Source organism: Carlito syrichta, unplaced genomic scaffold (assembly GCF_000164805.1).
Source record: "Carlito syrichta isolate Samal-C Ts95f unplaced genomic scaffold, Tarsius_syrichta-2.0.1 Scaffold301531, whole genome shotgun sequence".
In the NCBI taxonomy this organism is placed as follows: Eukaryota; Metazoa; Chordata; class Mammalia; order Primates; family Tarsiidae; genus Carlito; species Carlito syrichta.
In genome coordinates this window covers 815,717-843,300 of record NW_007245627.1, presented here as the reverse complement: position 1 = coordinate 843,300, position 27,584 = coordinate 815,717, and the positions used below count along the sequence as shown (strand labels likewise).

General features: G+C 38.8%; 1 protein-coding gene across 10 annotated transcripts in view; it reads left to right on the top strand.

Moving 5' to 3' along the window:
* PTPRD (protein tyrosine phosphatase, receptor type D) overlaps positions 1-27,584 on the top strand; it is a 416,835-nt gene that overhangs the window by 275,937 nt on the left and 113,314 nt on the right. For 3 of the 10 annotated variants that reach the window (XM_008054814.1, XM_021710781.1, XM_008054815.1), the window contains 2 exons: positions 3,592-3,752; positions 14,652-14,764. In XM_008054814.1, coding sequence (XP_008053005.1) covers positions 3,592-3,752; positions 14,652-14,764 — 274 coding nt within the window. Of the gene's footprint in view, positions 1-3,591; positions 3,753-9,569; positions 9,585-14,651; positions 14,765-27,049; positions 27,092-27,584 lie in introns of all 10 variants that reach the window. The other 7 variants (XM_008054819.1, XM_008054818.1, XM_008054813.1 and 4 more) reach the window with 5 other exon arrangements.

Genomic DNA, 27,584 nt, shown 5'->3' with positions numbered 1-27,584 from the left:
ACTTTTAGATTTTTGAGAGGAATTTTCTTTTAATAGTTCTAGAAGCGTTTCAGAAAGCACATTCAGAGCATTGAGGTAGGTAGATCAGAGGATTCAGCAAAGAAGAGAAATCTCATCCAGTCATGCAGACTGACTGAACCACTCTTCCACACTCTGGTTTTTATATCTCTCAGACATTTTCACTAGCGTTTAAACATATCACCACTGATAGACAGTCTAGGCCTGCCTTTGGTATGTCTCCTCAATGTTTTATTAGTTATAGAATTAAGGTTTTTTCCCCCAAATACGCTATCTGAACAGTTCCTTTACTCTCTTCATCTTTCTTGACATTGACCTCGAGGCGAATAGTATTCCTTTATGTTTCATATTTGTTTTTAGACGAGCATTTACTTTATAGAAGACACTTGCATCCAGCTAGGATCATATTTGCAGTGATAAAAGTCCTTGCGTAAGCCTCAAATTTCCAAGACTGATTTTTAACAATGTGCACACCCACTCCAAGGTTGCACTGGTAATTTGCAGAGGGGACGTATTTCTCCCCTCCCCCCACCAAAGATACAAGGTTTCCTCTCATCCTTTACGAATATCAGAGAACTGTTTAGAAGGATCTAAAATTTAATATCTTCTATTACTCTCACACACTGAACAAATCCTAGTTTTCATGAGGCAGGTATCACTTTATGGCTTTGTTTTCATTGTCATGTGTTTCTGTTTCTTGATTTGGGTTGGAAATCCCTGTGCTTTGGGAAAACCCGTGCTCAGATTTTCATCTGTATAAACCAAGGTTATTGTCTCAAAGGCACTTGGGAAAGAATTTCAAATCAGAGAGTTTGCTTGCTACTGTTTGCCAAACAACTTGAGCATGACCTACAAAATGGGGGAGGGGACGGCGTAAAACAAAAAATTATACTTATGTGAAGAATCACGTTCTTTAGATATGTAGTCCCTTCTCCAAGACCTTTGTATCCGTGCTTATGTCATACACATTTCGCCCCCACCTCCCGCTGCACTTTTTCTTAGCTGCTTTTAGCAAGTTGGAAATATGTCCTGAGTTTTCATGTTCTTTTAATGCAGTAGAAAATCTGAAAGTCTAGTCAATCTCTTCCTTGGGCACAGTGAAGAAAATGGAAAGAAAGAGAGAGTAGTCTGTAAGCATTCAGTGAAGCATGTGTCTTCCTGCTTGGCTGTGTGTTGTCGTACTTAAATTCGGAATATATGCCCTAAACTCAGTGTTGAAATGATGGCGGTCAAAAAATTAAAATCTTTACTGGTCATGAAAAACGAGTCTGCGTGCTTATGGCTGGATAATCTCAGCCGTTTGGAAAGATGAGCATTTTGTTTTGTTTTATTCAGCAGAGTTTTGCTGAGAACCCACTAAGTGCGAAGTTCTGTGCTAGCGTTTTAAGCATGTAAACACAAGTAGCGTATACACCCCAGCCTTCCTGGAACTTAAAGTTTTATTTATGAGAGTGAAGCCTATGCACAAATAAAACACCAAAGTAGAGTTTGGTGAGTGCCACTAAAATAGGAATAAAGGACTAAAGAAAATGTTTACGTTGACTATTTTTACCTATTTTTGTGGAGTTATTGAGTGCCACCAGTTAAGAAAGGCTGCCTTCAATGGAGGCAGTATTCAAATGGGAGTCTTGGAGAGTTGTTAAACTTTAGGGGCTGAATGTTGTGGAATTTGGGAAAGCGTTAACAGTCAAGAGTAGGGCATTCAGGGAGTCGTGGTAAGAGGCTCACTGTGATGGAATATGTTGTGTGTGGCAAGGATGTTTGAAGCAAAATACCTTTAAGAACCATGCTAAGATATCTGGGTTTTATTTGGAAATCACCGAGAGCCTCTTGGTTTTACAGTTGCAGTTTAGGACAATAACTCCAGGAGCAGTGGAGACTATTAAAAGGAAGAAGAAACTCTTGGTATGGTTAGGAGAGCATGAATAAGGTTCCGAAGAAAAGAGACTGGACAGGGAGTAGGTGGACCCAAGGTCACTGGTAAGGTCAAATCGGGGTTTCCGTTCCACTCCTGTTTCCTAAGGTAAAATCAGTATCCATTCTTAGATACTACGAGGATCAGAGAATTTGGGACATCAAGAGTAGGGGAAGGAGTATCTGGGAAGAAGGGAAATGCATGCAATTCTGAATTTGAGCATGCATGTCAGAGTCTCTAGAAACAATTAGAAATGAAGTCTGGGACTTCGTAGAGTTTCTGAGTTTAGGAGCATTCATGATGAAGTAATCTGCCTAGAGGCTGGTGTATAACGCTGGAGATGACCTTGACTGATAGGGGAGGAAAAGAGAAGCTAGTGGAGAATAGACTTGAAGCATGTTGTTCAAGCAGGGAGTCAGAGGCAGTTAACTCAGCGGGATACTGGCAGTTGGAAAGATTAGAAGAGGGCCAGTGGAGTACGGAATGAGGAGAGACAGAGAGGGCAGTTTTCAAGAAGACTTGATCACCTGTGGCCAATCTGGAAAGGATGTCTAGAAAGAAAGACAGTTATTATTGGCACATGAGAAAAATAGGACCATTGGTAGTGTTCAAGGAGTGTGTGTCAGGAGAATCAGAGCAGCCAGGGGATATGTGATATGTGTTGGTCTTTTAAACTTAATTTTATTTATTTGTTTGTATGTGTGTTATTCTTTATGGAAGGTGGAAAGTAAAAAGAAAACGGACCTTAAGTGAGGCGTAGAGTCAAGGGAATGTTTTTCTAAGATAGGCTAAAATAGGACAGAACAAATTAGGATATTATAGAAATAAAAATTCATAGACATTTAGTCCATTTCTTCTCCAAGTAGCTATGTTTTGAAGGTATATTTATTATTAACTATCGATTGGGACAAAATATACCAACTGAGCAGTAAGTGTAATAAAATGAAATGGGAACTGTTAAATCCTTTTAAGTTCTAAAAATGCTGTTTTATAAAGCCATATTATCAGTTCTGTACATCTTACATCTATAGCTTGAACATTGGAATTATATTTGGAAGTTGTAAACTTTGCGTGTCTATTGTTTGGACTTCATTTTTTAACTAATGTACAATAGGACTAAGCACTAAGTAGCACGGTAGTGTTAAGGACTACTGGCATAATTTAATGTTTAATTAAATACTAACTTACTTTGCCTTATAAATATTTACTTTGTTCTCCTTAACTGTATGATAACACCTCGAGGGCTGGAACTCTTAACTTTTCTCTAGAATTATACATAGCACCTAGCCCTTTGGCACAGCGTAAATGTTCATTCAACATTTTGTGACTTGTCGGTTACCGGTACTTGACACTTCATGAGATTGTTTAATATGCCATACAGATCCCAATAAAAAAAGTATCTATGAAGTAATTTGTACCATCAAAATTATTGTATTACAGGAAATTACACTCTATAAGGAAAGTTACATTATAGAACGTCTTCCTTTTTTCCTTTTTCTCTCCCCTTTCCTTTCTTTTTGTTCCCTCTATTTTGCAAACATTGCTTCACACACTTAGGATCCAATCTACTATGTCCTGGATTTTCGTTTCCTCTCATGCTAAAGATACCCCTAGAAAGCCATCATCCTGTAACTAAAACGGACTCTGCTTTTCCTCAGAAGATGTATGCAACCAGCCCCTACTCTGACCCCGTTGTGTCGATGGATCTGGACCCACAGCCAATCACAGACGAGGAAGAAGGGCTGATCTGGGTTGTCGGGCCTGTCCTCGCCGTGGTCTTCATTATCTGCATTGTCATTGCTATTCTTCTGTATAAGAGGTAGGTTTGCCCAGTATTTCGATGACCATTTTAGGAGCTGCTTGATTGTTGAAGACTTGATGATCGTTGTTTTGCTGTCATTCGGTGCCTGATTTTAGTAGAAATGCCTCGGTATGGTTTCTGATGGTTGGAAAAGTGTGTCCCTTGGAGTTAGATCAAAAAGCCGAGACTGTTCTCTTTGGACTCTCCTTCAGTGTGTGGCACAGACGTTTGTCATCCAGCACTCGTGCATCCTAGCCTCCGTCTTCTGAGCGGCTTCATGCAGATGAGCACTTTCCATGACGTTTGGGAGAGTAACACATTCATAAGCAAATAATTCCATGCAAGTGTTCATTTGATTGCTTCGGATGATTTATTGCTCAATTTCAGTGTTTCTTGAAGCACTATTATACTCTTGCACATTTGCACACACTTCAAAAGTCTAATTTGCACAGGTGCTGAAATAATTCCCTATAGCTGGTTCTCAAAATTTAGCAAAAGCAGCTAAAAATTAAAGCATAAAGAAGGGAAAAAGAGAGAGATGGAGAATACTCTCCCACTTTTCTTCTAACCCTTATTTCAGATCTTCACTAGTGACTTTTTGTAAGTGGTCAAAGAGGGATGCCAAGTACCATTTTCCTTTTTAAAACATCATAATCCAGTCTTTAAACTCTCAAGTGCCAATCAGTGTCTTTGCGATTAGATTGCAAATAATCTTTATCTACTGATTTTTTTCTGATCTTTAAGTCTTTCTCATCCTATTTCTGCTTCTACTACATATAAACAAGATTTTTGCCCGTAGGTCACGGTCCAGTTGGATAGACAATATTAGTAATTATTCCCCTGTATCCCTTCTGACTTAAAATATAATTCTTGTGTGTGTGTGTGTGTGTGTGTGTGTGTGTGTGTGTGTGTGTGTGTGTGTTTGTTTATTTATTTATTTATTTATTTAAAAAATACTCTCAAACATTTAGGTTAATGAAATTCAAAATTTTATTCCTTTATACCAATTTTTAGTTTTTCCAATCTGTATTTTATTTTCACAAAGCTTTATGTTCTCATTTTCCTGTGTGTTGTGTCATGTTTTGGAATGTTATGAAAGTGATATCTTCCCTCTGCTACAAGACAGCTTCTATCTCTTTTCCTCTGCCTCCCCCTCTTCCTTCCTCTCTGCCTCTCCCCTGCCCCCTATAATCTTGGCCTTAACAATCAAAGGAGAATGTCTTCATTTTGGTTCTTGCTCACATGCTTAATCTGATAATCTTATTTCTTCCGTTAATTCTTTTTCCTGCCCATATAGCTCCCTTTTGGGGATTTATATTAATTATGTTCTGCCCTTGGTTCCTTGTTATTTTTATGTTCCTGGAATAGCCCTTTTTCCCCCATAACCTCTTATCTTGACTTAAAAAAAATTCCTCAAAACACTTCTTTTTTGAAAAGCTTTCCTTTAAAAGCTGTGATTCATGTCATTTCAACATGACGAGCAGGTTGAAAAAATAAAGGACAAATGAAAGAAGTTCATAACCATAACCCATTAAATTGCTTATCCTATTTTAGCATTATGAAGAAAGAAAGAAATATCCTTTTTTTTCCCCTGAACACTGCCATCCTTCAATTATCTATGCTATAAAACAGTTGAGAAAGCAAGTGATCAAAGGCCAAAATCTCCTCTTAGATGATCATTTGAATCTTACTATACCAACCCACATTGAGATGTGTGTGTCTGCAGGAACCCACAGTATTTTATTACCTCTCTGTGTAAGAAATGCAGGCAGAAAGCAAGAGGTACCCACATGCCCCAGAATAGTCACAGATCCTGTCTGAGTCTGAGCGGGAGCTGGTACTACTGCTGTTCACGTGCTACTCTTATTACCTGAAGAGAATGCAACAATTGAAAACGCAAAGCAGGATTCTAATTGTTTTCGAGGAAATGTTTACATGGTCATTTTCTACTGTGGGACTCAGATCAGAAAGCAAGTGTTTGTTGACAATTGCATTTCTAGACCATATCACGTGATATTTTGTTATTTGAAATAGAGAAAATACAGGCCTTATTTTTTAAGTTGTATTTCATTTGGCTACTCCTAACTATCATTATGTCATACCGTGTAACAGAGATGTGTATGATATTCGTGAATCAGTCACGCGGATGTGAAGAAATAAGATTATAACTGATAACTTTTAAGATCTATAACTAAGTTTTTCTCTCTTCATCTGCATGTGCCTGGAAAAAAAAATCAACTCATACAATTGTTCCTAATCCTGCAAAAAAGGCTTCATATTTAAGGGTTTTATGACTGTTAAAATAGAGTTGCATTTTTAGTGTGTGCATATGTAAGCATCGTCTAATGCAATTGTTGGGAAATGCACACATCCTCGAATGCTAAGTATATTTAGCTAACCATCTGAGGGCCCGTGAAGCGTTTCTGAAATAGAAATGCTTGCTTCAGCAGTAAAGAACATTCCTGACTTGAAATTCAAGTAGCCCCAACAATGTCCTTCTTGATTATCCTGAGGTAGTTCAAGAGGGAATCTTCTGTACCCAATGAATAGTGTCTTTTATAGCTTGGATAGGAGCAAAGCTAATCATGTAATAAACACCTCATTCCCTTTTTTTAGGTGCCTTTCAGTTTACATGCAGGTCATTGGTAACGACTGAGAATTGAAAGTATCCTTATCATTGTTATTATTGTTGTTGTTAAAATATTTCGCTTCCCGTATGCAAGTAATGCTTTCAGAAGAGAATGAGTATAAAATTTTGCTGACTCACATTGTCTTGATAATCTATTTCATCATATACATCTGCTTATAGGATGCTTGCCTTAGAAGTAGGACTGTAGCTATGCATAGTTTTACCATATAAGAAGTTTGTTTTGCCCATCTGTTTAAGGAGTCTTTGAAACTTAAGCCTATTAATTATATTAATGTGGGAATAACACACTCTTTTATCAGGCATTCTGTTCATTTGACTTTTTAAAATCTAGTAGTCTATATAGATACAATACATTGATAATCAATAATAAAAATGTCACCGAGGCTTTGTTAAAATACCTTCTGAACCACCAGAAAATTAAAATATGTTTGGTATATTAGAGTATTCCAATTTTTTTGTGCTGTGATATTTTTGAAATTTTGTACTCTGTATATGTTATAAGCCATGACTTAAAAATGCAAACTGCAGAGATAAAGATGGTAGCAAGATTTGGACTGGGAGTCAGGAAACTTGCCCTGTGGATAGCTGGTTACATGGAGTAGGAAGTCACACCAACACTCTGGGCTTAGATTTTCTCATTTACAAAGTAAGTGAGTGAACTAGATACTTAAAACATCTTAGTAATAATGTCCTATAATCTGAGAACATTACAAACCAACCAATAGAACTGGTCCTATACATCCATCTGCTCCTACAGAAAAATCCAGAAAGCAATGGAAAGTTATTAGATATTCTATATATCTGCTACATATGTAAGGCCTTCCAGACATTATTGTAGCACTGTACATGAATATTTTCATATAGAAAATAACTATTTAAAAATAAAATGTAACTTAATTCTATGGAAAAACCTTGCAAGATGGATGAAAATGTATATTATGTGCTTTGGGGGAAAAAAACACGTGGAAATGTCTTAGCCACACTTTAGGCAAGATTAGCGTCCTTGAATGATAATAGTCTAGACTGAACATATGGAGAGAGTAAATAATTGCCATCCCTAGATGTTTGTGTGTGGCAACCCTATGGTCTAAGAGACTAAAATATGGACCTAGACCCACTTGTCCAGCTTTTCCCAGCGTCAGCATTGGCTCTCTGCAGGCTTTGCTTCTTTGCTCTTCCCTTTTTGTGTCAACCCGCATGTATTTTCAAGCTTTCGTTAAGGACAGACATGCAGTCCAGAGTATTTTGAGATGCTGCGAAGAAATATGTAGCCACAGCCAACCACACTGGACAATGCTGACTGAATCTTGGCCTCTGAGTCGGCCTCTCCCTAAGTCTGGAATGTCTTTCCTCTCACTCCTTTGACACTCCTTTCGGCTTGGCTAACTCTTAACTCATCCTTTGGGAGTCAACGAAGATGCCTTCCTGGGCGCCTCCCTCCTCTCCTGTTCCCTCTAGCAGTTCAGGCTGCCTCAGTGTCCCCTTTACCGTGCTCTTAAGCTACTTTCTACTTCTCTATTATAGAACCTAACGCATGACTGTAATTGCCCATTTTCTTGACTTTCTGCCTCCACTAAACTGTAAGACTCTGTCTTATTCTCCGTTATGCCCTGGTGTCCAGCGCAGTGCCTAGTGCACAGCGATATTGAGTAATGGAATTTATTCAAGTCAAATAGTATTCAACAAATCCAATTCTCTTTGCTTGTTTACTCCGTCACTCCATACTACCTGTATGCTGGCTGGTAAGAGTTGTAATGAAACTCTTGGCTTATAATTTAAATGTACCAGTTCCAGAAGCTTTAAGATTTATAAATGTGTGTGTCTGGTGAAGCTGACCCTTCCATGGAATTGTGCATTTGTTCATCTAAATGGTCAAGCAGCCCTTTAATCCCCAAAGTGATCATTCACTAAATGGCTCTCTTCCAACCAGGGGAACAGATTTTCCTGCACCTGATTCCCTGATTAAGTGATTGATAAAAAATGAGCAAGTCGGAAACATACTTGTAGGATTTTTTTAAACCTGGTGCACTAGGTAAACCCCTTTAAAATAAAGAATGTAAAGAACAAACCAGTGTTTAGTATCATTTTCATCATTCACTTCATATGTATGTGTTTGTACAACTTAAGTGTGGGTCTTTTATTTTTGGAAAGGAGTGGACTGGATTATCTCATGGTGCCAGATCCTCCAGCAGCATGGGTATATATTTCATTGGCATTAAGAAAGACTGAGTACCATTATTTTTGCAACTGGGAGCTCACTAAAAATTTTGCAGTTTGCCTCAAAGTGAAGATTGTTTGGATTAATTCTTTTCAGGAAAAAGCTATACTCTCTGTAAATATAGTGACTTAAACAATCTACATATTATCACAGGTGAAAGCATCTATGAGCATGAGCTAGATGTGTTCAAAGAGAGTAGCACCTCCTTGACTGGGAAAATATCTGTTCTTGTCAATGGCTGGTTATAAAATATTTTTCTGGATTCGCCCAGCTATACAGATGGGTTATGCTCTGTAGATTAATAATGATGGGTATTGCATTTTCCAAAACTGGAAATGCATCTACTCCTTTATTGGAAAAGAGATGTATGATTGCCTTACTTGTCAAGAGGTGTTTGAAGAAATTATTTCTGCCACTTGATTTAATCTCATGGTGTGTTATTCAATTGTGCAGATTTCTATGCAGTTCAATACAGTTTGCAGATATTTTATATCATTAAAGGAATAACATATCTTAACTGAACACTTTCTTTTACTTTAAATGAATGGGTTTCTTTTATGGAGTGATGTTCTATTCCCATTAAGTACCTTAGTAGTTTTTTTCATGGCCTGTTTCATAAAACTTAAATTATATCTCTACCATCAAGTGCTTTCTGGGACATAATTAGTCGTAGCAGTATTGTGCAGGAGATGAATAAAAGTGAATGTGGCATTTACGCACCCATACAGATTCTTGAATCAGTGATGTGCCCTCCCATGCGCCTTTACTTCGTGATCAGAGGACTGTAAACATTTTTTTAACTATTTTTTAAAATCTCAGTACGCTGTCGTTTTCGGATGTGTGTCGGTTATGTGTCCTTGCTTGTGAGCAGTGTTTCTTAAATCTTGGTTGTCATGGTTACTCTTGTTGCCATTGGCCAACTAACATTTAGCCTTTCTTTTTTCTTTTTTGCTGCATTAAAATGGAGCAGTAAACCTGACAGGTGAGGAATAGAAAACAAACTCCTTCAATGCTTAGTAAGGAAAAACAGGAAGCATCTGATAGACTTTGAGTCATTGAAGAGGTGAGAGTGGGGGCTGGGTATACAAGAGAAACCTGGCAATTGAAAGATGAACAAAGCCTTCATGTCTACGATAATTTTGATATCAAAATGGTTCCAGGGAAAATAAATGAAAGATTTTGTCTACATGAGAGAAGAAAGCCAGTTATCTTTAAAGTCGAGTTTAAAAGGTAGTAAAAACCAGTCTCTGAGTTTTGTTTGTGGTCAAGGTTAAACAAGCATCTGTTTGTGTTACTGTGTCTTACAGAGCAGAAATGTGAGGTGTCCCATAAAACGTTTTGTTTTGTTTTGTTCTGTTTGTTTCTACCAAAGATTTGTTTTCAAATTTGACTACAGATCACCTCACGATACTAGTATTTTTGCACCCTGCAAGTATTACAGACAGTGCCTTAGTGAAAACTCTTACTTCGTTCAAAATTATTATCCAAATATGGATGACAGTGCCTTAGTGAAAATTTTTATCTCATTCAAAATTATTATCCATGTCTTCCAGCCTTGAATAATAACAGCAATAATAATGATAATAGCAAAAATACATTGTGTGATTATTGAATGACGCAAACTAATCTTCTAGCTTTCCAACTCATATATATACATATGCACTTATACACACACACACACACACACACACACACACACACACACACACGTACACGTAAATTTCTGATTAAAATTAAACTAAAAGAAAGATCTCAAAGATTACTCTTCTTTCCATTGTCATATTCCGGTGGCTCTCAGTGAGTGGTCTCTGGACCAGGAGCAGTGGCATCATCACCACTTGGGAACTTGATAGAAATCCAGACTTGGGGACCACCCTGAGACCTACTGAATCAGAAACTCTAGCCATTGATCCAGCAGTCTGTATTTGAACAAGCCCTGCCAGGTGATTCTGATGCATGTTAAAGCCAGAGGACAGCTGCTGCACTATGCTTTCTAAAATCACTTTACATTGGTCAGCAAGCCACTTCTCCAGTGACAGGATTCTTACCACCTCTGGGAAAGTGTCTTGTTTCAGCAGGCACCTCCAGTTGCCATTCACCTAGCAGAAAAACACATGCAAAATATCTGTTTGTTTTCCAGCCTGATGATAAAACACTTTGAACCTGCTTAATATCCACAGGGATCTACCTTTCATTATAACACTTTCCACATTTTACAACTCAATCACTGCCTTCCTGCTCTATTAAAATGCGAAAGTTGGGCCAAAAATTAGATATCGTCTTCTAATCTTCCTCTATTACATAAATGAAGACGCTGAGAAGAAGGTTTGTCATTGACATATATCCCTAGCGGTGATAGAGTTGGGACTACATTTTTAATGTTTTTAATGTTGTGAACTGTTTGAACTGCTCTATCTGAGTATTAATAGTGGAGATTTCCAATAAGCATGTCTTTCTTTTGAAAACCTATACCCCTATGTTTGAATATCTTTGTTCTAAGGCCACATATGTGATCTGCCACACTGTCTCCTTTTGTTCTCGTTTTCTCTCCAAATAAAAGCCAGGTGAGAGCAAGTAAAAATTAAACACCTTTGACACCATAGAGTGGCATTTTTGTTAATATTATCCACATCCCAAACAACCATGTTTTTTTTGTTTGTTTTTGTTTTTTGAGTCGGAGTCTCACTCTGTCGCCCAGACTGGAGTGCAGTGGCCGCTCCCGGCCACCGCAGCCTCGACCTGCCGGGCTCCGGCGATCCTTCCGCCTCAGCCTTCCAAGTAGCCGGAATTACAGGCATGTGCTGCCACGCCCAGCTGATTTTTTTGATTTATTGTAGAGATGAGGTCTCGCTGCCCAGGCCGGTCACGAACCCACGGGACAACCATGTTTTTATACTGTTAACAGTTTCTTCCAGACCTGAAATGTCATGTGATCTTCCATTTTCTTTTCACTCCCATAACTCCTACCTGTGGTAGATACTTCTCACTGCAAGAAATAATCTTGCACTAGGGTTTTATAATAGTAGTGTAACAAAACGTATGATATAGCAAGGCATAATTTAGAATCTGTTTCTAGAATTATTCTTTACGTTTTTCTAATTGAAAATAGGAATGATGAGACCTCTTATAATTTTTTTTTTTTTTTTTTTTGAGTTGGAGTCTCACTCTGTTGCCCAGACTGGAGTGCAGTGGCCGCTCCCGGCCACCGCAGCCTTGCCTGCTGGGCTCCGGCGATCCTTCCGCCTCAGCCTTCCGGGTAGCCTGAATTACAGGTGCGCACTACCACACCCGGCTGATTTTTTGTCTTATTGTAGAGATGAGGTCTCGCTGCCCACGTGAGTCTCGAACCCTTGGGCTCAGGCAGTCCACTCACCTCAGCCTCCCAAAGGCGAGGGATTACAGGCTGAGCCACTGAGCCCAGCTGAGACCTCTTAAAATTTATCAGGAAAAACGTTACCACTTTCATATATGCTGGGCCTAATTTAGACCATTATATGTCTTTTAATATTTTATGACAGTGAATTCAATTTCTTAAAGCTCTTTACCATTTTTATTAATGATGAATAAACTCTTCTTCCAAATCTTATTATTTTTTTCCTGTGTTAGAAAACAACCATTTTAGCATATCACTGTTTAAAAATAATTTGATAAGAATGTAGATAGCAAGAATTATCCATGCTGCGGTCACCAAAAGAAAAGTAAGCAAAACAAATTTAAACCGCTAGTTTTCTATCTGGTTAGAATTTTAGGAGTCTTGGAGGTCATTTCACTGGAACAAATAATGAGGGACAACTTAGTTATTAAATGTTAGCACACCCCTCCTGGTTCATTACGGTTACTGGCTGTAATAGTAATCCCATACCCTGTGTTTTCTGAGACTCTTATCTTGGCAACAAGATGTGATTTCCAACTTTCCTGGAGCCAGAGAGAGAGCGAGTATTCTTTTATATCCCTCAAGCTCTGTGTCACTTAGCCCACCTCAAGGAAAAAGGAGTGACGGAGGTTGTTCTATAATACCTGCAAGAATGAAGTAGATTTTTGCCTAGTTACTTCTAATTTTGATTTCCATAATCTTGCAAGAATGACAGTAGACCCACCTTAGGAAGGGGGGAAAAATCCAGACTTTAATCATAGAATCTGACACATCAGTAAAAAAGAAATGCATCTGTGCAACTTATACAAAACAACCAAAAACCTAAGAAGGGTCAAGGATATTATTTGAAATTCGAAGCCCAACCATTATGTTTCAAGTGGGGTTGATTGGCTAGGTGCACTCAGTGACATATCATTTAAACTATTTTACTTTTGCCTCTTCAGTGGGTAAATGAATCTCTCAGTGTGCTGAGGCAGGCAGATACCCGTATCATGACCACAGTGATATTGTCTACCTTGACACTGGCCTTCAGTCCTTCCTTCACAGGGTCTTTGGAGGTCCTCTTCTTCCTTCTCATGTCTTTCTCACCAGCCTTTCATCTCTTCTTTGCCTTTCCTTCTTCTTTTCTACTCCGTGTGACAGGAGCTGCCAGTGCCTTTGGCTTGTCTCAAAATCCCCGCTCACCTGTGACTGGTAGTATGGCCTGGCAGTGCATTTCTGCCCTGAGGCTGTACCTGACACCTAAGAGGAAATCCCAAAACAGGTTCATCCAAGGTCGTGAGAAAGCGAAGTGACTAATAGGACTCACCCAAGAAAATGTATTCCATCAAGGATGTTTCCCCGAAGGCATTGCACTTGAGCACATCAAGTGCACTTCCCTTTTGCATCAATCTTCCCTTCATTCCTTGGTTACTTTTATTTTATACAGATAAGCAGAGACGGGGTGAAAGGCTATTAACAGGAGCCCTCTGGCTAGCCATAGAACAACCTGGGTGGCATTGAATGAGACCCCATGGCCACAGCAGCACTAATGAGCTATATCACAGTCCCATCACCTGGAGACAGGGAGCATCCCGAAACACTTGACAGCACCGTTTCCCCAAATAAAAATGCCTTTGCTTGGAGCAGAGGTGAGATGTGAGGATTGTGACTCTAGCACAGAACTTGCTGGATCAGCATTTGGAGCAAAACCCTGTTTGAAAATGGCTCCCGTTGGTCGATTAAATGGGTTTCTAATCTAATTCAAGCTGGAAGAAGATAGTACCACTCTGTGATCATTTTTTTTAAATGGATAAAGAAATCTCATGCACAAACATAGCATTTTTTTGCTTGGAAATTTACTAAAATCACACTGTGACAGCTGGAACAAGGGTCTTTAGTAAACCTTGCGAATAGCTTTTAAAACAAAGACAATATATGTTCTTTGAAGAATCACATTTATAGCAAGGCACTGTTAGTGGTACCTTGAGTGATCATAGGGGAGTCCTTCGACCCACTAGGGGAAATTACCTTTTCTCTGATCTTTCTGTGAGTAACTTTCATCAGTGTATTATTAACCGCAGTTAACATTTAACTGCCAGCACTCCTTTTTCTTTCAAATTCGAAAGAGAAAGGGGATGTTGGTTTTGTGTGGTCCCAGTTCTACCGTTAGATGTTAGGACAACTTGGCATCTGAGAAATGCACTTGTAATTACCTGTCTTATGGGAAAATCTAGTATATCTCCACTTTGTAGTCACCACTAATATATCCTTAGAAAGGGGTGTGGGCAGCAGACTTCACTGTTCAGTTGGAGGCCAGGTGGTTTCTCTCTGGCAGCAACAAGCTTAGTATTGGCTACTACAGCAATGCTATTCTGTTCCTCACACATCACACTAGTGCATCAGAGCCACTACCTCTACAAGGGGACAAGCGTATCTTACCAGCACCCCTTAAAGGAAGGATTGCTGAACTCTTTAATCCTAGAGTTCAAGGAAGACTTCAAGATCATCCATGTCAACACAAAATTCAGGCCAATAGACAAAAACCAACAGGAGCAAAGTTACGCTAGCCAGGTTCAAAAATTTTCAAACCCAAGACTTGGGGGCAGAGGGTGTAAGGGTGCAATGCTCTGCTTTTTTGTGTTTCAGTGGGTTTTTTGTTTGTTTTCTTCTTAAAATTCCATTTTCTCCCTATAGGAAGAGGGCAGAATCTGACTCTAGAAAGAGCAGCATACCGAACAGTAAAGAGGTCCCTTCACACCACCCCACAGACCCTGTAGAACTGAGGCGCCTTAACTTTCAAACACCAGGTAAGGAGACCCACCTTTTCCACCTACAGTCTTTACTCAAAGTTTTATAGCTCAGTGGGTGCTGTCTTGAGACTTGAATGGTTCACTTTATTTCAACCCATTTTGTTCATCTTGCTCTTTTATTTTAACGTTATTGAGGCTTGCCCAAGCAAAAGTCGGAAAGAAAATTAAGTTGTTTGTGCAAATCTGCAACGGGGTGGGAAAGAAAAAGAAATGTATTTCTCTTTTACATTTTGGAAGAGCTGTAGGATTTATGAGACTGTCTACCATTTGTATGAGCTTGACATAGTCTATTATTTCCAGTGACATCCATCTGGAAGGAGTCCCGTTTCTCATCTTACAAAAAGAATGAATGAATACGTAGATGAACATCTTTCATTCCATGGGAAATCATAGATTCGATCTATGTTTTCCTACCTGTTATGCGCATGGTACTTTGAAAGAAAGAGGAAAGGGAGCCGGGTGTGGCGGCTCAAACCTGTAATCCCAGCACTTTGGGAGGTCAAGGCGAGAGGATTCCCCAAGTCCAGGGGTTCGCGACTAGCCTGGGCAAGTTGGTGAGACCTCGTCTCTACAATAAATCAAAAAAATTAGCCAGCTGTAGTTCCAGCTACTTGGAAGGCTGAGGCAAAAGGATCACCTGAGCCCGGTGGGCAGAGGCTGCGGTGGCCATGAACATGCCACTGCACTCCAGCCTGGGTGACAGGGTGAGAAAAAAAGGAAAGGAAGGAGGGAGGGAGGAAATGTTTCTATTTTTTAAAATATTACTTGCTTAAATCTCATTGATTGATTCAGGTTTCTTACTAGGGAGACGTGTAAAGGGGCTGAGGATAGAAAAATATGCTTGTTTCTCAAAATAAAGAACAATACGTGCTTTAACAGAGGAAAACTAACATTCCTGCTAAGGGACGTTTTGTCTGTGATTGCTAATTCAAACCTAGATCTCTAGGTTTTCTTTCAATTAAAGCTTCTTTATACCAAATGAATGGCAAATAATAAATAGAAAGGGGCCTGAAAGTATAAGACTGAGTGGCACTGTCTTAATAACTTATGATGATGAACAAAGGAAAAGACTGATCCAAGAAGTCTTTTGGATGAAAATCTGGGTGTAGTATTGTACCCTGAACTGTCAGCAAGTTTCTTTTGTGTGACATGAATGTTCTAACTCACGGTAGGATGTAGTACAGATTTATTAAACTTCACATTCACCATGAATTACTTTGAAATGAAAATAAATGGTTTCTTGTGTTTAGGAATTTTTTTTTTTTTTTTACATGTAGGTGTATCGTAGTATCTGTAACTCTTCACCTGAAAGAAATGCTTAGAATTTTTTTTTTTTTTTTTTTGAGAAAACAGGATTTATTGAGAGGACAGAAAAGCTCCCACAGTGGGAGGGGACTCGGAGGGGTTCCCCAGATTTTTTTGTTTTTGTTTTTGACATGGCAGTTTCTTTAATGATCTATTTTTGGAAATCACATACCATTGCTTTCACAATATTATATTACTCATACGGGTCAGCCCTTTTTAACGTGGAAAGGGATCCCTCAAGGGCACAACCATCAAGAGGCATGGTCACTGGTGCCACCTTCAAGACTGGCTTAAGAACATTCATGACTCGTGGGAGGGATCAAAATATCAACATGGACAGGAGCTTGGAAGAAATTGATTACAGTCCTCACAGATGACTTTGAGGCGTTCAAGACTTGAAGGGAAGAAATAACCATAGGTGTGGCTGAAACAGCAAGAGTATGAGAATTAGAAGTAGAGCCTGAACATGTGGCTAAATTAGAAATGCTTAGCATTTTTAATGTGGCTGTACAATCGCCATAAATGTGAGGTTTTCTAAGCAATTTCCAACTCAAATTAAACTTTTTAAAAACATTATTTTTGAAAAAACAAAGACATACCTTCATTAGCACAAAAGGTGGAATAAAGACTGATAATGTAGACTGGAGTATGTGTGACGATTGAACAAACTGGGGTCACCCTCCAGGGCGATTGTGTTCCCTAGATGCTGCATGTTGAGTTGCCTTCTCAATGCGTTATTAAGGCGACTTGATATAAATTAAGTTTCTGTGTGAAGTTTTCTTCGTTTAGCACTTTTTGAAATAGGAGGATACTGACTGCTTCAGACTACAGGCACCTTTTTAATAACGGACGGGGGACTTTGTGTACATTTCAGTTTGGCTAACATTTTGGTTTGTGTACATTTAGTTTGGCTAACCTGCAGAGGACCCAAAAGCCAAATAAATGATATGCTACATGCTTCCTTGTGTGTCTTGTCTCCTGACCCTTTAAAAGAGCAACGCATTGTGGAAGTGGAGAAAATGATCAGGGCTGTCAGTACCCAGTTGCTACCTTTGTACTGCCCCTAATTCCACGGGCTTCTGTGTAAAATGCCATCTGTGCTAGAACCAACCCTGGTCTCCTACCAGAGGCAGAAACACAATATTATGGTGCTGAGTAGACAGGCCGAGTTAACCCCCAAAGAAGAGAGCTGATGGGAGTGCTACACCTTGTCTCCTCTAGCACCAACAGAAGATGCCGTCAGCCATATATACACAGCAAGAATGGAAACTGTATAGAGAGGATTATTAGCAAGTACTGCAGACTGCAAGCAAAAGGGTGGGAATGCCTTCAAGAGACATCTATCTACAAGTATTTCATTGAACTCAATAGTTATATTAAGAATTCCATTTCCCCACGGCATGTGGGAATATTAGATTTATTTTTAGAATCTGTTCAGTTTTATGCAAGACACTGGAAAGAAGAATGAAAGTTACCATTGGAGTAACGTTGTTTTTTATCACCAGTGACTACACAATTAAAATGGAGACGTACGTATGTGGGAAGGTATCATTTAATAAAGTTAGACTTATTACCTCAAATGGACAATAAGATAAAGTGAGCAAAATAGGTTAAGAGAGAGAGAGAGAGAGAGAGAGGGAGAGAGGCTATGTAGTAGAGGAAGAGACTAGAAAGAGAGAAGATGTGCTGAGATCCTAGCACATATGTTCACTCAGGAAACAGTATGCCATGCCCTTTAGCTCAGGTTAGCAATCCACTTAAGCTTGATTTGTTGAAATAGTCTATTTGCCTCCTAAGCTCTATAATGTGGCCTGCTGTCCTGAACATTTTACCATTTTACAAAGGAAATAGACTCAGTTGTTAATGTGAAATTCATAGAGATGTGACCATTTGCTTCAGCCAGTATGGATTTCAGCCGTTGGCTGAGAATTACCTTAATTACTTGCCAATAGGATAAGAGCAGAAGGTGGGATTGTTAACCAAGTAACCTTTCTGTGCTTGTTTTTTTTTTCCCCTCTCCTCTTAGTCACAAGGAATCAAGGGTTTTCCCGCATGATGAAGTAAAATAATCCTTTTTTAAGTGTTGCACTGCAGGTGCTAGACTCTACCTCATTTTTCATTTTTAAAATTCTTTACATTTCACTGTCTGAAGTACGCTTTTGGGTACATCATACCTATGAATGTGTAATTACCTATCCCCCGATATTATAATGCTTGAGAATATTTATTAATACTATGCATAAGTAGGGAATTGATAATCCATGTCTTCACTTAAAAAAAAAAAAAAGATTTTCAACGAAGTAAGAAAACTGTGATTTATATAACCAGTATCTTGTACACAACATGTTCATGAAAGCAAATTGATTTCCACTTCTGATGGGTCTTTTGTGAATGACAAAAAGCCAAACAAATATTACCATTTGAAATTTAGTAGGCTTTTCAGAAGGTAAAGGAAGCACATCGCTTAGTTCAGTGATTCTATAAATTCTACTTTCTTTTAAAAAAAATCATCTTGTGAGTGAAAGATTCATTTACATTTTAAGTTACTTATTCTTGCTGGAGAGTCTAGATTTAAGGAGTCAGATCTTTTTTTCCCCCATTCCACCTTCTATTCCAAGTTTCATATAAATACTGCATTCTGACAATGTAAGTATGTCAAAGAACTATATGCAGTGCCACAGATATACTGGTCAGGAAGAAGTCAGAATTCTGTCCACTGCTGGTCAACTAAGGCACAGAGAGAAGACTCAGAAGGCTGCTTTTATTTTTCCCCAGCATTACCATCTTTGTGAAGTTGGGGAGTGTGAGGAAGTACCTTGCTGTAGCAAATTTTCGAATTTTTATAAAAGAGTCAAGTCACTCTGTTCATGAAACACTACACAGACAGCTAAACAGGCTGGAGAAGCTCATGCTTTCACATTTGAAAGCTGGCACCTCTGCTTGTAGGTGTTTTCTATGGTTGTTGTATCTGTCTTATTAAGGTTCAGATGCTAGTGTATAGCCAAGTTGTATTTGAGAGATCCTGAGATAACTTATCTCTTAAGAGAATAATGGTTTACAACAATGAGTCATCAATTGTTAGTGTACAGGGTCAGTCAGAACCAGTGTGGAACGGTTCATTAGAGTGGCATTGTTTACATCACCAATAACTTTACCAAATTAAAATGAGGACTTAAGTATGTAGGAAGATATCATTTAGCTATGGCTAGAGTTATCAGATAATGGAATAAGATGGACAAAATGAGCTGAAGAGAGAGGAGACGTCGTGGAAGACTCTACTAGAACTATTAACTGCTGATCAAGTTGTACAAGTCTTTAAGATCTGTGGAGGAAAGGAAGACAATTTTCACTTACAAAAGATGCCATTAAAGGAAACCTCAAACCTCTTTGTGGAGAGTAGTAATTGAGTATGTGTTGGAATGGGTTGATAGATGTGTTACATGCTAAACAAAAGAGGACCGTGCTGGCCTGGGGAGGAAGGAAAGTTTTCCTTTTTTTTTTCTTTTTGAGAAATGTCCAAGTTATTTTAGTCCCTCTTTCTCAATATATCTTCTTGTTAATTACAAAAGCAACACGTTTATTGGAGAATCTTGGAAAATAGAAAACAAGCTTGTTAAAAATTGTATTGAGGTTGTGGTCATGTGGGTTAGAGTTAGGGTTAGGGTTCATTATACTATTCTCAAATTTTCTGTATGTTTGAAAATTTTCACAGTTACACAAAAAAGGGGCCAAAAAAAGTACCATTAGAAAAGAAAAATTCCTCTTCATCCCACCGCTTATTGTTTTCTTTTTCTTTCTTTTTTTATTTGACATATTTAAAATAGAAAATGCTGTGCCATTGCTCCAATTTGATTCTCCAGAAATATCTGCCATGCACAGCTTCATGCATATTCTTCCAGAATTTATGTGTCTATGCAGTTCTTTAAATGATAAAATATACAGCAGGTGGATAGATAGATGTAAATGCATATAATTTGCTGTTTTAACATATAACTGTATAAAAATAGACCTTTTTCAAGTCAGTGTACTGGGCTTTGACTCCTTTTTAATAGCAGATGGTATCAATGGTGTTCTGCAGATATCAAAATGTATTAACTCATTCCCTATTAATGGAGGCTAAGTTATTTCCCAGGTTTTGCTAGTAGACACACTACTGTCATGAGCATTATTGAGCCCAGACCTTTTTACACCATTGTTGCTATTTCTGCATGCTGGACACTTGGAAATGTGATAGCAGGGTCCTGGGGTAGGTACATTGACCATTTTGATAGAGACCACCGATTACAGATTTTTTTTTTTTGAAATTTTATAAAAATTCTTTACTGGCAGTTTGACCCCTCTAGCCCATGGCCTCATGGCTCATGGACAAAATGATTTAAATAAATTTTATTATGTCAAAAGATGGTGATACATAAGAAAACCAAAGAAGTTACTAATATATGTTTCCTATCATTTTCCAACAAAGAAAATTTAGAAGTTCACAGTCTTACGGATGCATGCTTTCTTTCCAGCACAGAGAAAGGTGTAAAAGAAGACAGCTGATAGCAGTAGTGGTGCAAGTCGCCACCTTTCTCTGTGCCTGCATATTCAGTTTCGCGATATCTGCTGTCTCTCCTCACACTTCCCTCCCCCTCCAAAAAAATACCTGCACGCAAAAACATAGTGGTAGGGGTTTATGCTGGCACCTTTTAGAAAAAGAGATTTAAAACTTAATGATCAGATGTTACAACATAAAGACCTCGTTTTCATTCTGTGAATGACCTTAATATGTTTTGCCCTAAAGCATACATGGATGGTAGGTGATTGATGGACTGTGAAAAGCAAAAACAAACTCGTAAAAAGTTAACGTATCAGAAATAATGGTATCGGCAGCAAAAATATCTCCACGGCAACTGAATGGGCTTTGAAAGCTCTTGAGGCATCTCTTCCGATCTGTTAGTACTATGAATTGGATCACTGCTAACAAGATCCGTTTTTATATATACTTTCTTCTTGCCTTCGTATTTTGTTTTAGGCATATGACTTGGGCTAAGAACACCACACGTGTTCTTTGTGTTTTGTGTTTTGAAAATCCTGATTCATTACATCTAAATGCCAAATTTCTGATACAAAGGAACATGGTTTGTTCGAATTCTGTTTTGAGAAATTCTGCATTAATAAATGAATTTGAATTGTGCTATTCAGTGCTTACCTTGAAAAGCAATTTGGAGTTATCTTTCACTTAGTGATATTCCTGGGTCACAGATTAAGCCCAGTTGTCATCACTGTTCTACTAAGAAGAGATTATGCCTTACAAATCAATGTTTCTTTATCTTTAATGTATCGTTAGTTTTTGAGACAAATTATAGATATAGCAGAGCATTTGTATTTCATTTAGGGAATTCTAAATAGTGTATAAATTGTGTTAAAGCACGATAAATATTTAATGAACTAAGTTTCATTCTATGACTGATAACTCAGTGAAGTACATTTTCGACAAGACTATGGTCATTTGATTTGTGGAACAAATTAGCTGCTTCTAGGTCCATAACCATAAACTGTTCTCTAGCCATCATCATAACTTGTTGGGAAGGAAAATCATGAAGAGTATCATTGAGTCTTTACAAACACACATGTATAGTGACCAAAGAAAAAATCTAAAACTGTACCACCATTATTAGTGACCTAAAAAAAACTCTACTTAGCACTATAGTTATAAAGAAATGCCAATGGACATTTAATGCAAGGTTTTAAAATATATGAAAATAAAGTAAGTATTTGATAAATATTCTCTATAGATAATAAAGTCATTTGAAGCATATGATCTGCTTACCGACTTAGATACAGCAGAGCATTTGAAAAGCATAAACACCATAAATTCGTTTTTTAAAAAATATTCTGCCAAATAACAGTACAGTTTTTAACCCACTTAACTTATGCCTTTAGTTAATGTTTTCTTGGAAACCTATAATGTTTTGTCAAGAAGTGACCAGAGAATACAGATGTGTGCACTGACACCCTTTACCTCTTCTCCACCATGGAGACGGATGCTCTGAGTACAGTGATTACTGACACATTTTTCTCAGATTGAGGATGGCTTATGATCTCGGTGCTGCTGCCTAGATAAACCAAACAATTTTACAGGCCCAGCTTTCTGGACCTGTCACTATACTCCCAGGGTGTTAAGTGATTTGAGAGACAACAGGGCCTAATGAGAAGTGCACCAAAGGAGAAGGGACAAGGTCTAGGATCAAGTCCCTTATGTAGCCTTAGTGTTGCTGGTGATGATGACCTTGATCGAGTCCTTTAACACCTCCAAACTTCATTTGCCTAACTGATAAAATTAAGGAGGGGCTGGGTTAGGGAGAGGGGAAGATATATGAGCCCATATAAAGAGCATGTATCTTTATATCCTCAGCCACGCCCAAAGCTCAGCATCTAGTTCATTACCTGGCTGATAAAAACAAATACAGTCTGTCACTTCGGACATTCCTTGATTTTAACATGTGTGTTCACGCACGCATACACACACACACACACACACACACACATGGAATATTTTGTTGCTTTAAAATGGTCACAGTCTAGTTGACCAAATGTGGCCTGCAAAAAGTCCTATCTTTGATGTCCCCTGAGTTTCAACAAAATTTTGAGTTAACACTGAAAACCGAGGAAATGTTGTATGATAGTCTGGATTTTTAGTTGTGACTGAAAACCTGAGAAGGCGGACCCTCTTGGCCCTGCATTTCTACTTGGCAGAGCAAGTCCTGGAGCTTTTAGCTTCACTTTTTTCAGAAGTTCCCCACATCTACACCAGCCCTAAGGGAATTTGACATAGAGATCGAACATTCCTTGCTGTAGATTTCATACGGATGGCTATTTTTCCTATAATTGAGAAATACTGCTCTTTCCTGAGTCTCCATCAGAAGCAGAGAGACAAAAGCCAGTCCTAGATGCCTGTTGTTTGAAAGAAAGTAGAAATGAGTGGATGTCTTGTGAAAGTGTTTACTCTACCATACTTAGAGCCATTTTCGGTCATTTACCTTACCAGCCTGTCCCCTTCTGTCATTGGAGACTGTCTCCTCTTTAGAAGGTCAACAGATGTCACTGTAGAAATAGTACAGTAGATACATGTCCAAGCTGCATGTTAATATTTTGCTATTTGCCTTATTAAAATATGTATCATATTTTAACATAATTTTTGCACTAGTTATAAAACTTAACTTTCCTGGACTTGAGTCCTCTTGTATAAAATAAAAGTGCTAGACTGAGTTATCTATCACAAGTATATACCCTGTTAAAATAGTTACCATATTTTAACATAATGTACGCACTTTTTATAAAATTGAACTTTTCAGGACTTCATCGCCCTCTTGTATAAAATGAAAATACTAGACCAGGTTATCCCTAGGGTATATCTCAGCTGAAAATGCCCTGATTTTAAAGTTTACTTCTTATAAAGAAGCCACCATGACACTACTATCACAAACCACACCCTATTAAAAGGATCCAGGCTGTTTTCTCTTCCAACCTAAGGCAGATTTCATTGACCGCAGCTGTCATTTTTCATGTTGACACTGGACAAGTATTGGAGAGACCATAGTTTCAGAATGAAAAACTCTGCTCAGATTCGATGTGTACCTTTAAAATGCATTTATATTGTGCGTTTGTATCTTTGAACTGATGAGGTCGTGACACTGGCAAATCTTTGCCAATTTCTAGCTGGGCTTCAAGTTCTTTGCTGCTAATAATGGTTAAAGTACTAATTCTTGCTAATGGAGAGTCAGGGGATTCAAGGATATCACCAGGAGAAAGCTTATCTCATTCTTATAAATACTGGCATGATTTTTAAATGAAAAATAAAAGGTTATACATGGAGTTACAGGCCTCTCATCATGAATTCCCATAGGACTGAGAGCTATTGCTGGGGAACTTAAAATATATCAATATCTGACGCCCAGCGATTCTGAATTAATTGGTCTGTTGTAGAGCCTGCACAAAGGAACTTTAAAGTGCCTCAAGTGATTCAAATGTGAAAACACTTATTAATAAAGACTTTGGTTTGTAGATTGTGAGTACTGACCAGGTTGCCAGACAGAAGATTGAAACAATACCACTGTGAGATCAACTTTATGGTTTTCTTCATGTCTACTTTTTCATTCAGAATCTCGCATACTTGATTATGTCATATAAGATTTCTCCAACATTGGGCAGTGGAGAGGTTTCTGAGGAATTATCTAACAATATTTTTAAGTAGAGTCTTGGTGATTGTTTTCTGGTATCAGCGAAAGAGTTCCAACTTAGAGGAGTTGTAGCCCAGGTTTGTTCTTTAGCATAATTTTTACATTGGCATTCAGTCTTTTCTAATATATGATGGGACATCATGATAGACTGTACATACTCTTTGGCTCACTAAAGAAAATCACATCATACTTAAGTAATTCAGAAAGTGAGCAATTCAACTGCATACTGGTTTTTTATTTTGTGAAAAGTAAATGCTCCTGATGCCGGGCTCGGTGGCTCAGCCTGTAATCCCGCGCTTTGGGAGGCTGAGGTGAGTGGATTGCCTGAGCCTGAGGGTTCAAGACCTGCCTGGGCCACTTGGAAAGACCTCATCTCTACAATAAATCAAAAAATTAGCCGGGCGTGGTAGCGTGCGCCTATAGTTCCAGCTACTTGGAAGGCTGAAGCGGAAGGATCGCTGGAGCCCAACAGGTCGAGGCTGGGTGACAAAGTGAGACTCCAACTCAAAAAAATAAAAAAGTAAATGCTCCTGACCCCTTAAAGGAAAGGTATGGATTCTTACATATGACTGTGTCTAACAGACCCTTCCTGTTTAGGAATTCTATTTACAGATGGTAGAAATAAGAGTTAAGAAGTGAGTGACTCCAGCATATGTCTATTGCCACACTCTTATTTTATAACTAAAGACACAGAGGTACCTGACAAGTAGTGATCTGTCCCTATTAGTAGATGTCAGGACCAAAAGTAGAACCCCTCTGTAGTTTTCTAGGCCAAGACTCCTCCACCTGTGTCACTGGATTTCCACAAATTCTTCCCCCTTGCTGTGAAATATTCATTCTGCCACTGTCACTTGTCTGAGAAGGCAGGTGCAATAGGACGCATACAGATAACTCTCAAATGATGATTATTTAATGCTATGGTATCTTGCATGTGATAGATAATTGTGTATATATATGTATATTCTGATTTTGAATGTAATGAATCAGGGCAGGTTTGCTCAAATTTCTTTGCGATTAACCTCCAAAGCAATACTTCCAGACCACATACCAGTGCATGTCAGAATTAAATTTGTTGATCGCACCTTTAGTTTTGATGACCTTCTTCTACTGCTGTTGTGCTAATACTTTTCCCATCTCCGACTGGCTTTACTTTTTGCAGCTTTGAGCAGTAACTCAGCCCCCTACGCCTCCCTGGTTGGCTCTGTGTCTTCCCTCTCTAGCCAAACCACCACTCAGTCCATATATGATAGTAGCTCTCTCCCACGATTCGCTCGAAAAGGTCTAAACATCTTTGTCTCTATTATTTTCTCTGTTCAAGCACTGTGGTGATGTCCGTGTCAGTCCGTTTCCATCTTCAGATAAGCCTAGTCTCCTGCGCCTTCACATTTCCATTCTTTTCATCGGGGGTGTCTCATCTGGATAAGTTCACTTAATTATCAAATCGCTGTCACCCACCTTCTCCCTGCAGAGAATGTAACTTAGTTCGATTCTACCGTCAACACAGACAAGCTCCAAAAAGAGCCCTAAAATGCTGGTCCACTGGCATAGTTAGGTCACCAGCAAAGAGCTGCTGCTTCCAAACTGCTCATTGTTATTGACTTTCCACTAAGCTTTTAGCTGACTGGAAATAGACCTCCAGAGCCCTGAAAACTAAACCACCCCAATCCACAGCCCTGTGCTAAAGTGATAGTCTTGAAAAAGCAAAATCACTTTCTACTTAACTTACCTAACTTCAATACCTAACCATCAATAATTTGGCATTTGAGATAAAGGGACTTCCTGGGTGACTTTCAACACTGGCACAATTGTAAAATGCCCATAAGGTAATCACATGTCATGTTGACCGAAAGGTCGCCATTCCACAGCCTGACACCCTCCAAAGAGTCGCAACGCCTGCAGAATGTCAACATGGCTTCCAGTTTGAGCTCCTCCCTCATTCTCTTTCTGCTTCAGAGGCTTCCCTGGGGACATGCTAGTTCAGGTTTTTCTAGCCAGCTGGAATTTGTGTCTGTAAGATATGAGTCAGCAGTGCTTTTTCATGATCCGTCTGCAAAATTAATCGGAAAGGCATCAAATGCAAATCACATAAAAAGTGAGAACACATCAGAAAGATGCAGGAATCACCAAAATTGACAGGGGATTATTTTTAAAGGAATCTGTGACATGAATACATCTTCCGCTGGCTGACTGAACGAGGCTGTGTCAGCGCCCGTCTCTGCTGTTCTTTTGTTCACCCTCTTTCCCTCCTTGTCTGTTCACCATTTGCTCACTTTCCTGACTTCATCTCCCATTCGCGGACAAAGATGTTTACACCTGAAGTAGATTGTAGGTTTGCTGGGGGTTGAATAACGGGGACCTGAGGACAAATATCGCAGAGTTGTCAGTGTGGCCACTTATGAACATCCAGGAGAAGGCTGCAACCCCAGCCTCTACAATCTGCTACTAGTGAAAACATTTTTGAAGCCCAGTTTGGTGTCTGACTGTGCCGTCAGTGTCAGTGATTCTCGTCCGTGTGCCGTGGGGCATGTCATTCTTTGTGTCTGTGTTTGCATGTGAATGTCAGTCACCTACAGATTCGGGAAATATCCAAGCGATCTTAATCTAAAGTCACACTAGATAGTGGATCCTGCAAAAACTTGCAGCATTTTTATTCGTCCTTTTAAAAAGTGTAGCAGGCTATCCATTTCATTTTTTTCAACAAGCTTGTTCTGTTTTATTTTATTTTATTTTATTTACACCATCATTTCCTTTGCAGGTTCAGATGATTCCGGTTACCCTGGTAACCTTCATTCTTCAAGTTAGTTTTCCTTGATTACGCATAAGTCATTTTACGTTGCCTATCAAGCCTCTCCTCTTTCCCTTTTAGGCCTTCCTCAGTGTCTGTTTTCTTAGTTCACTTTACACCATTTAATGCCACATGGTTTCCATTTCACACAGTGCAGGAGAAGGAGTTTGAAATGACATAAAAGTCATTACTCAAAGCAGAAGTTGACATCAAGCCTGACTGTCAATTTTCTCCGCTAGCTAACCTCATTGATTCATGGCACAATAACGCTTTCTCTTACACTAGGAGTGTTAGTTTGGAGAGTATGCTCAGTGACTTTTCATTGGGCTACCAAATCCATCCTTCCACAGCATGTCCTGCTTTGAGTAACCAAACTATTTGCCTGCTTTCTCACCTACAACATCTTTACGACTCACGTGTTTTCAGGCCATTTCTAACTATCGCATTCTCTATATTTTGGGCCAGTCAGCATCCTGTTCTTGGGTTCTCAAAGGCCTCTCTTCTT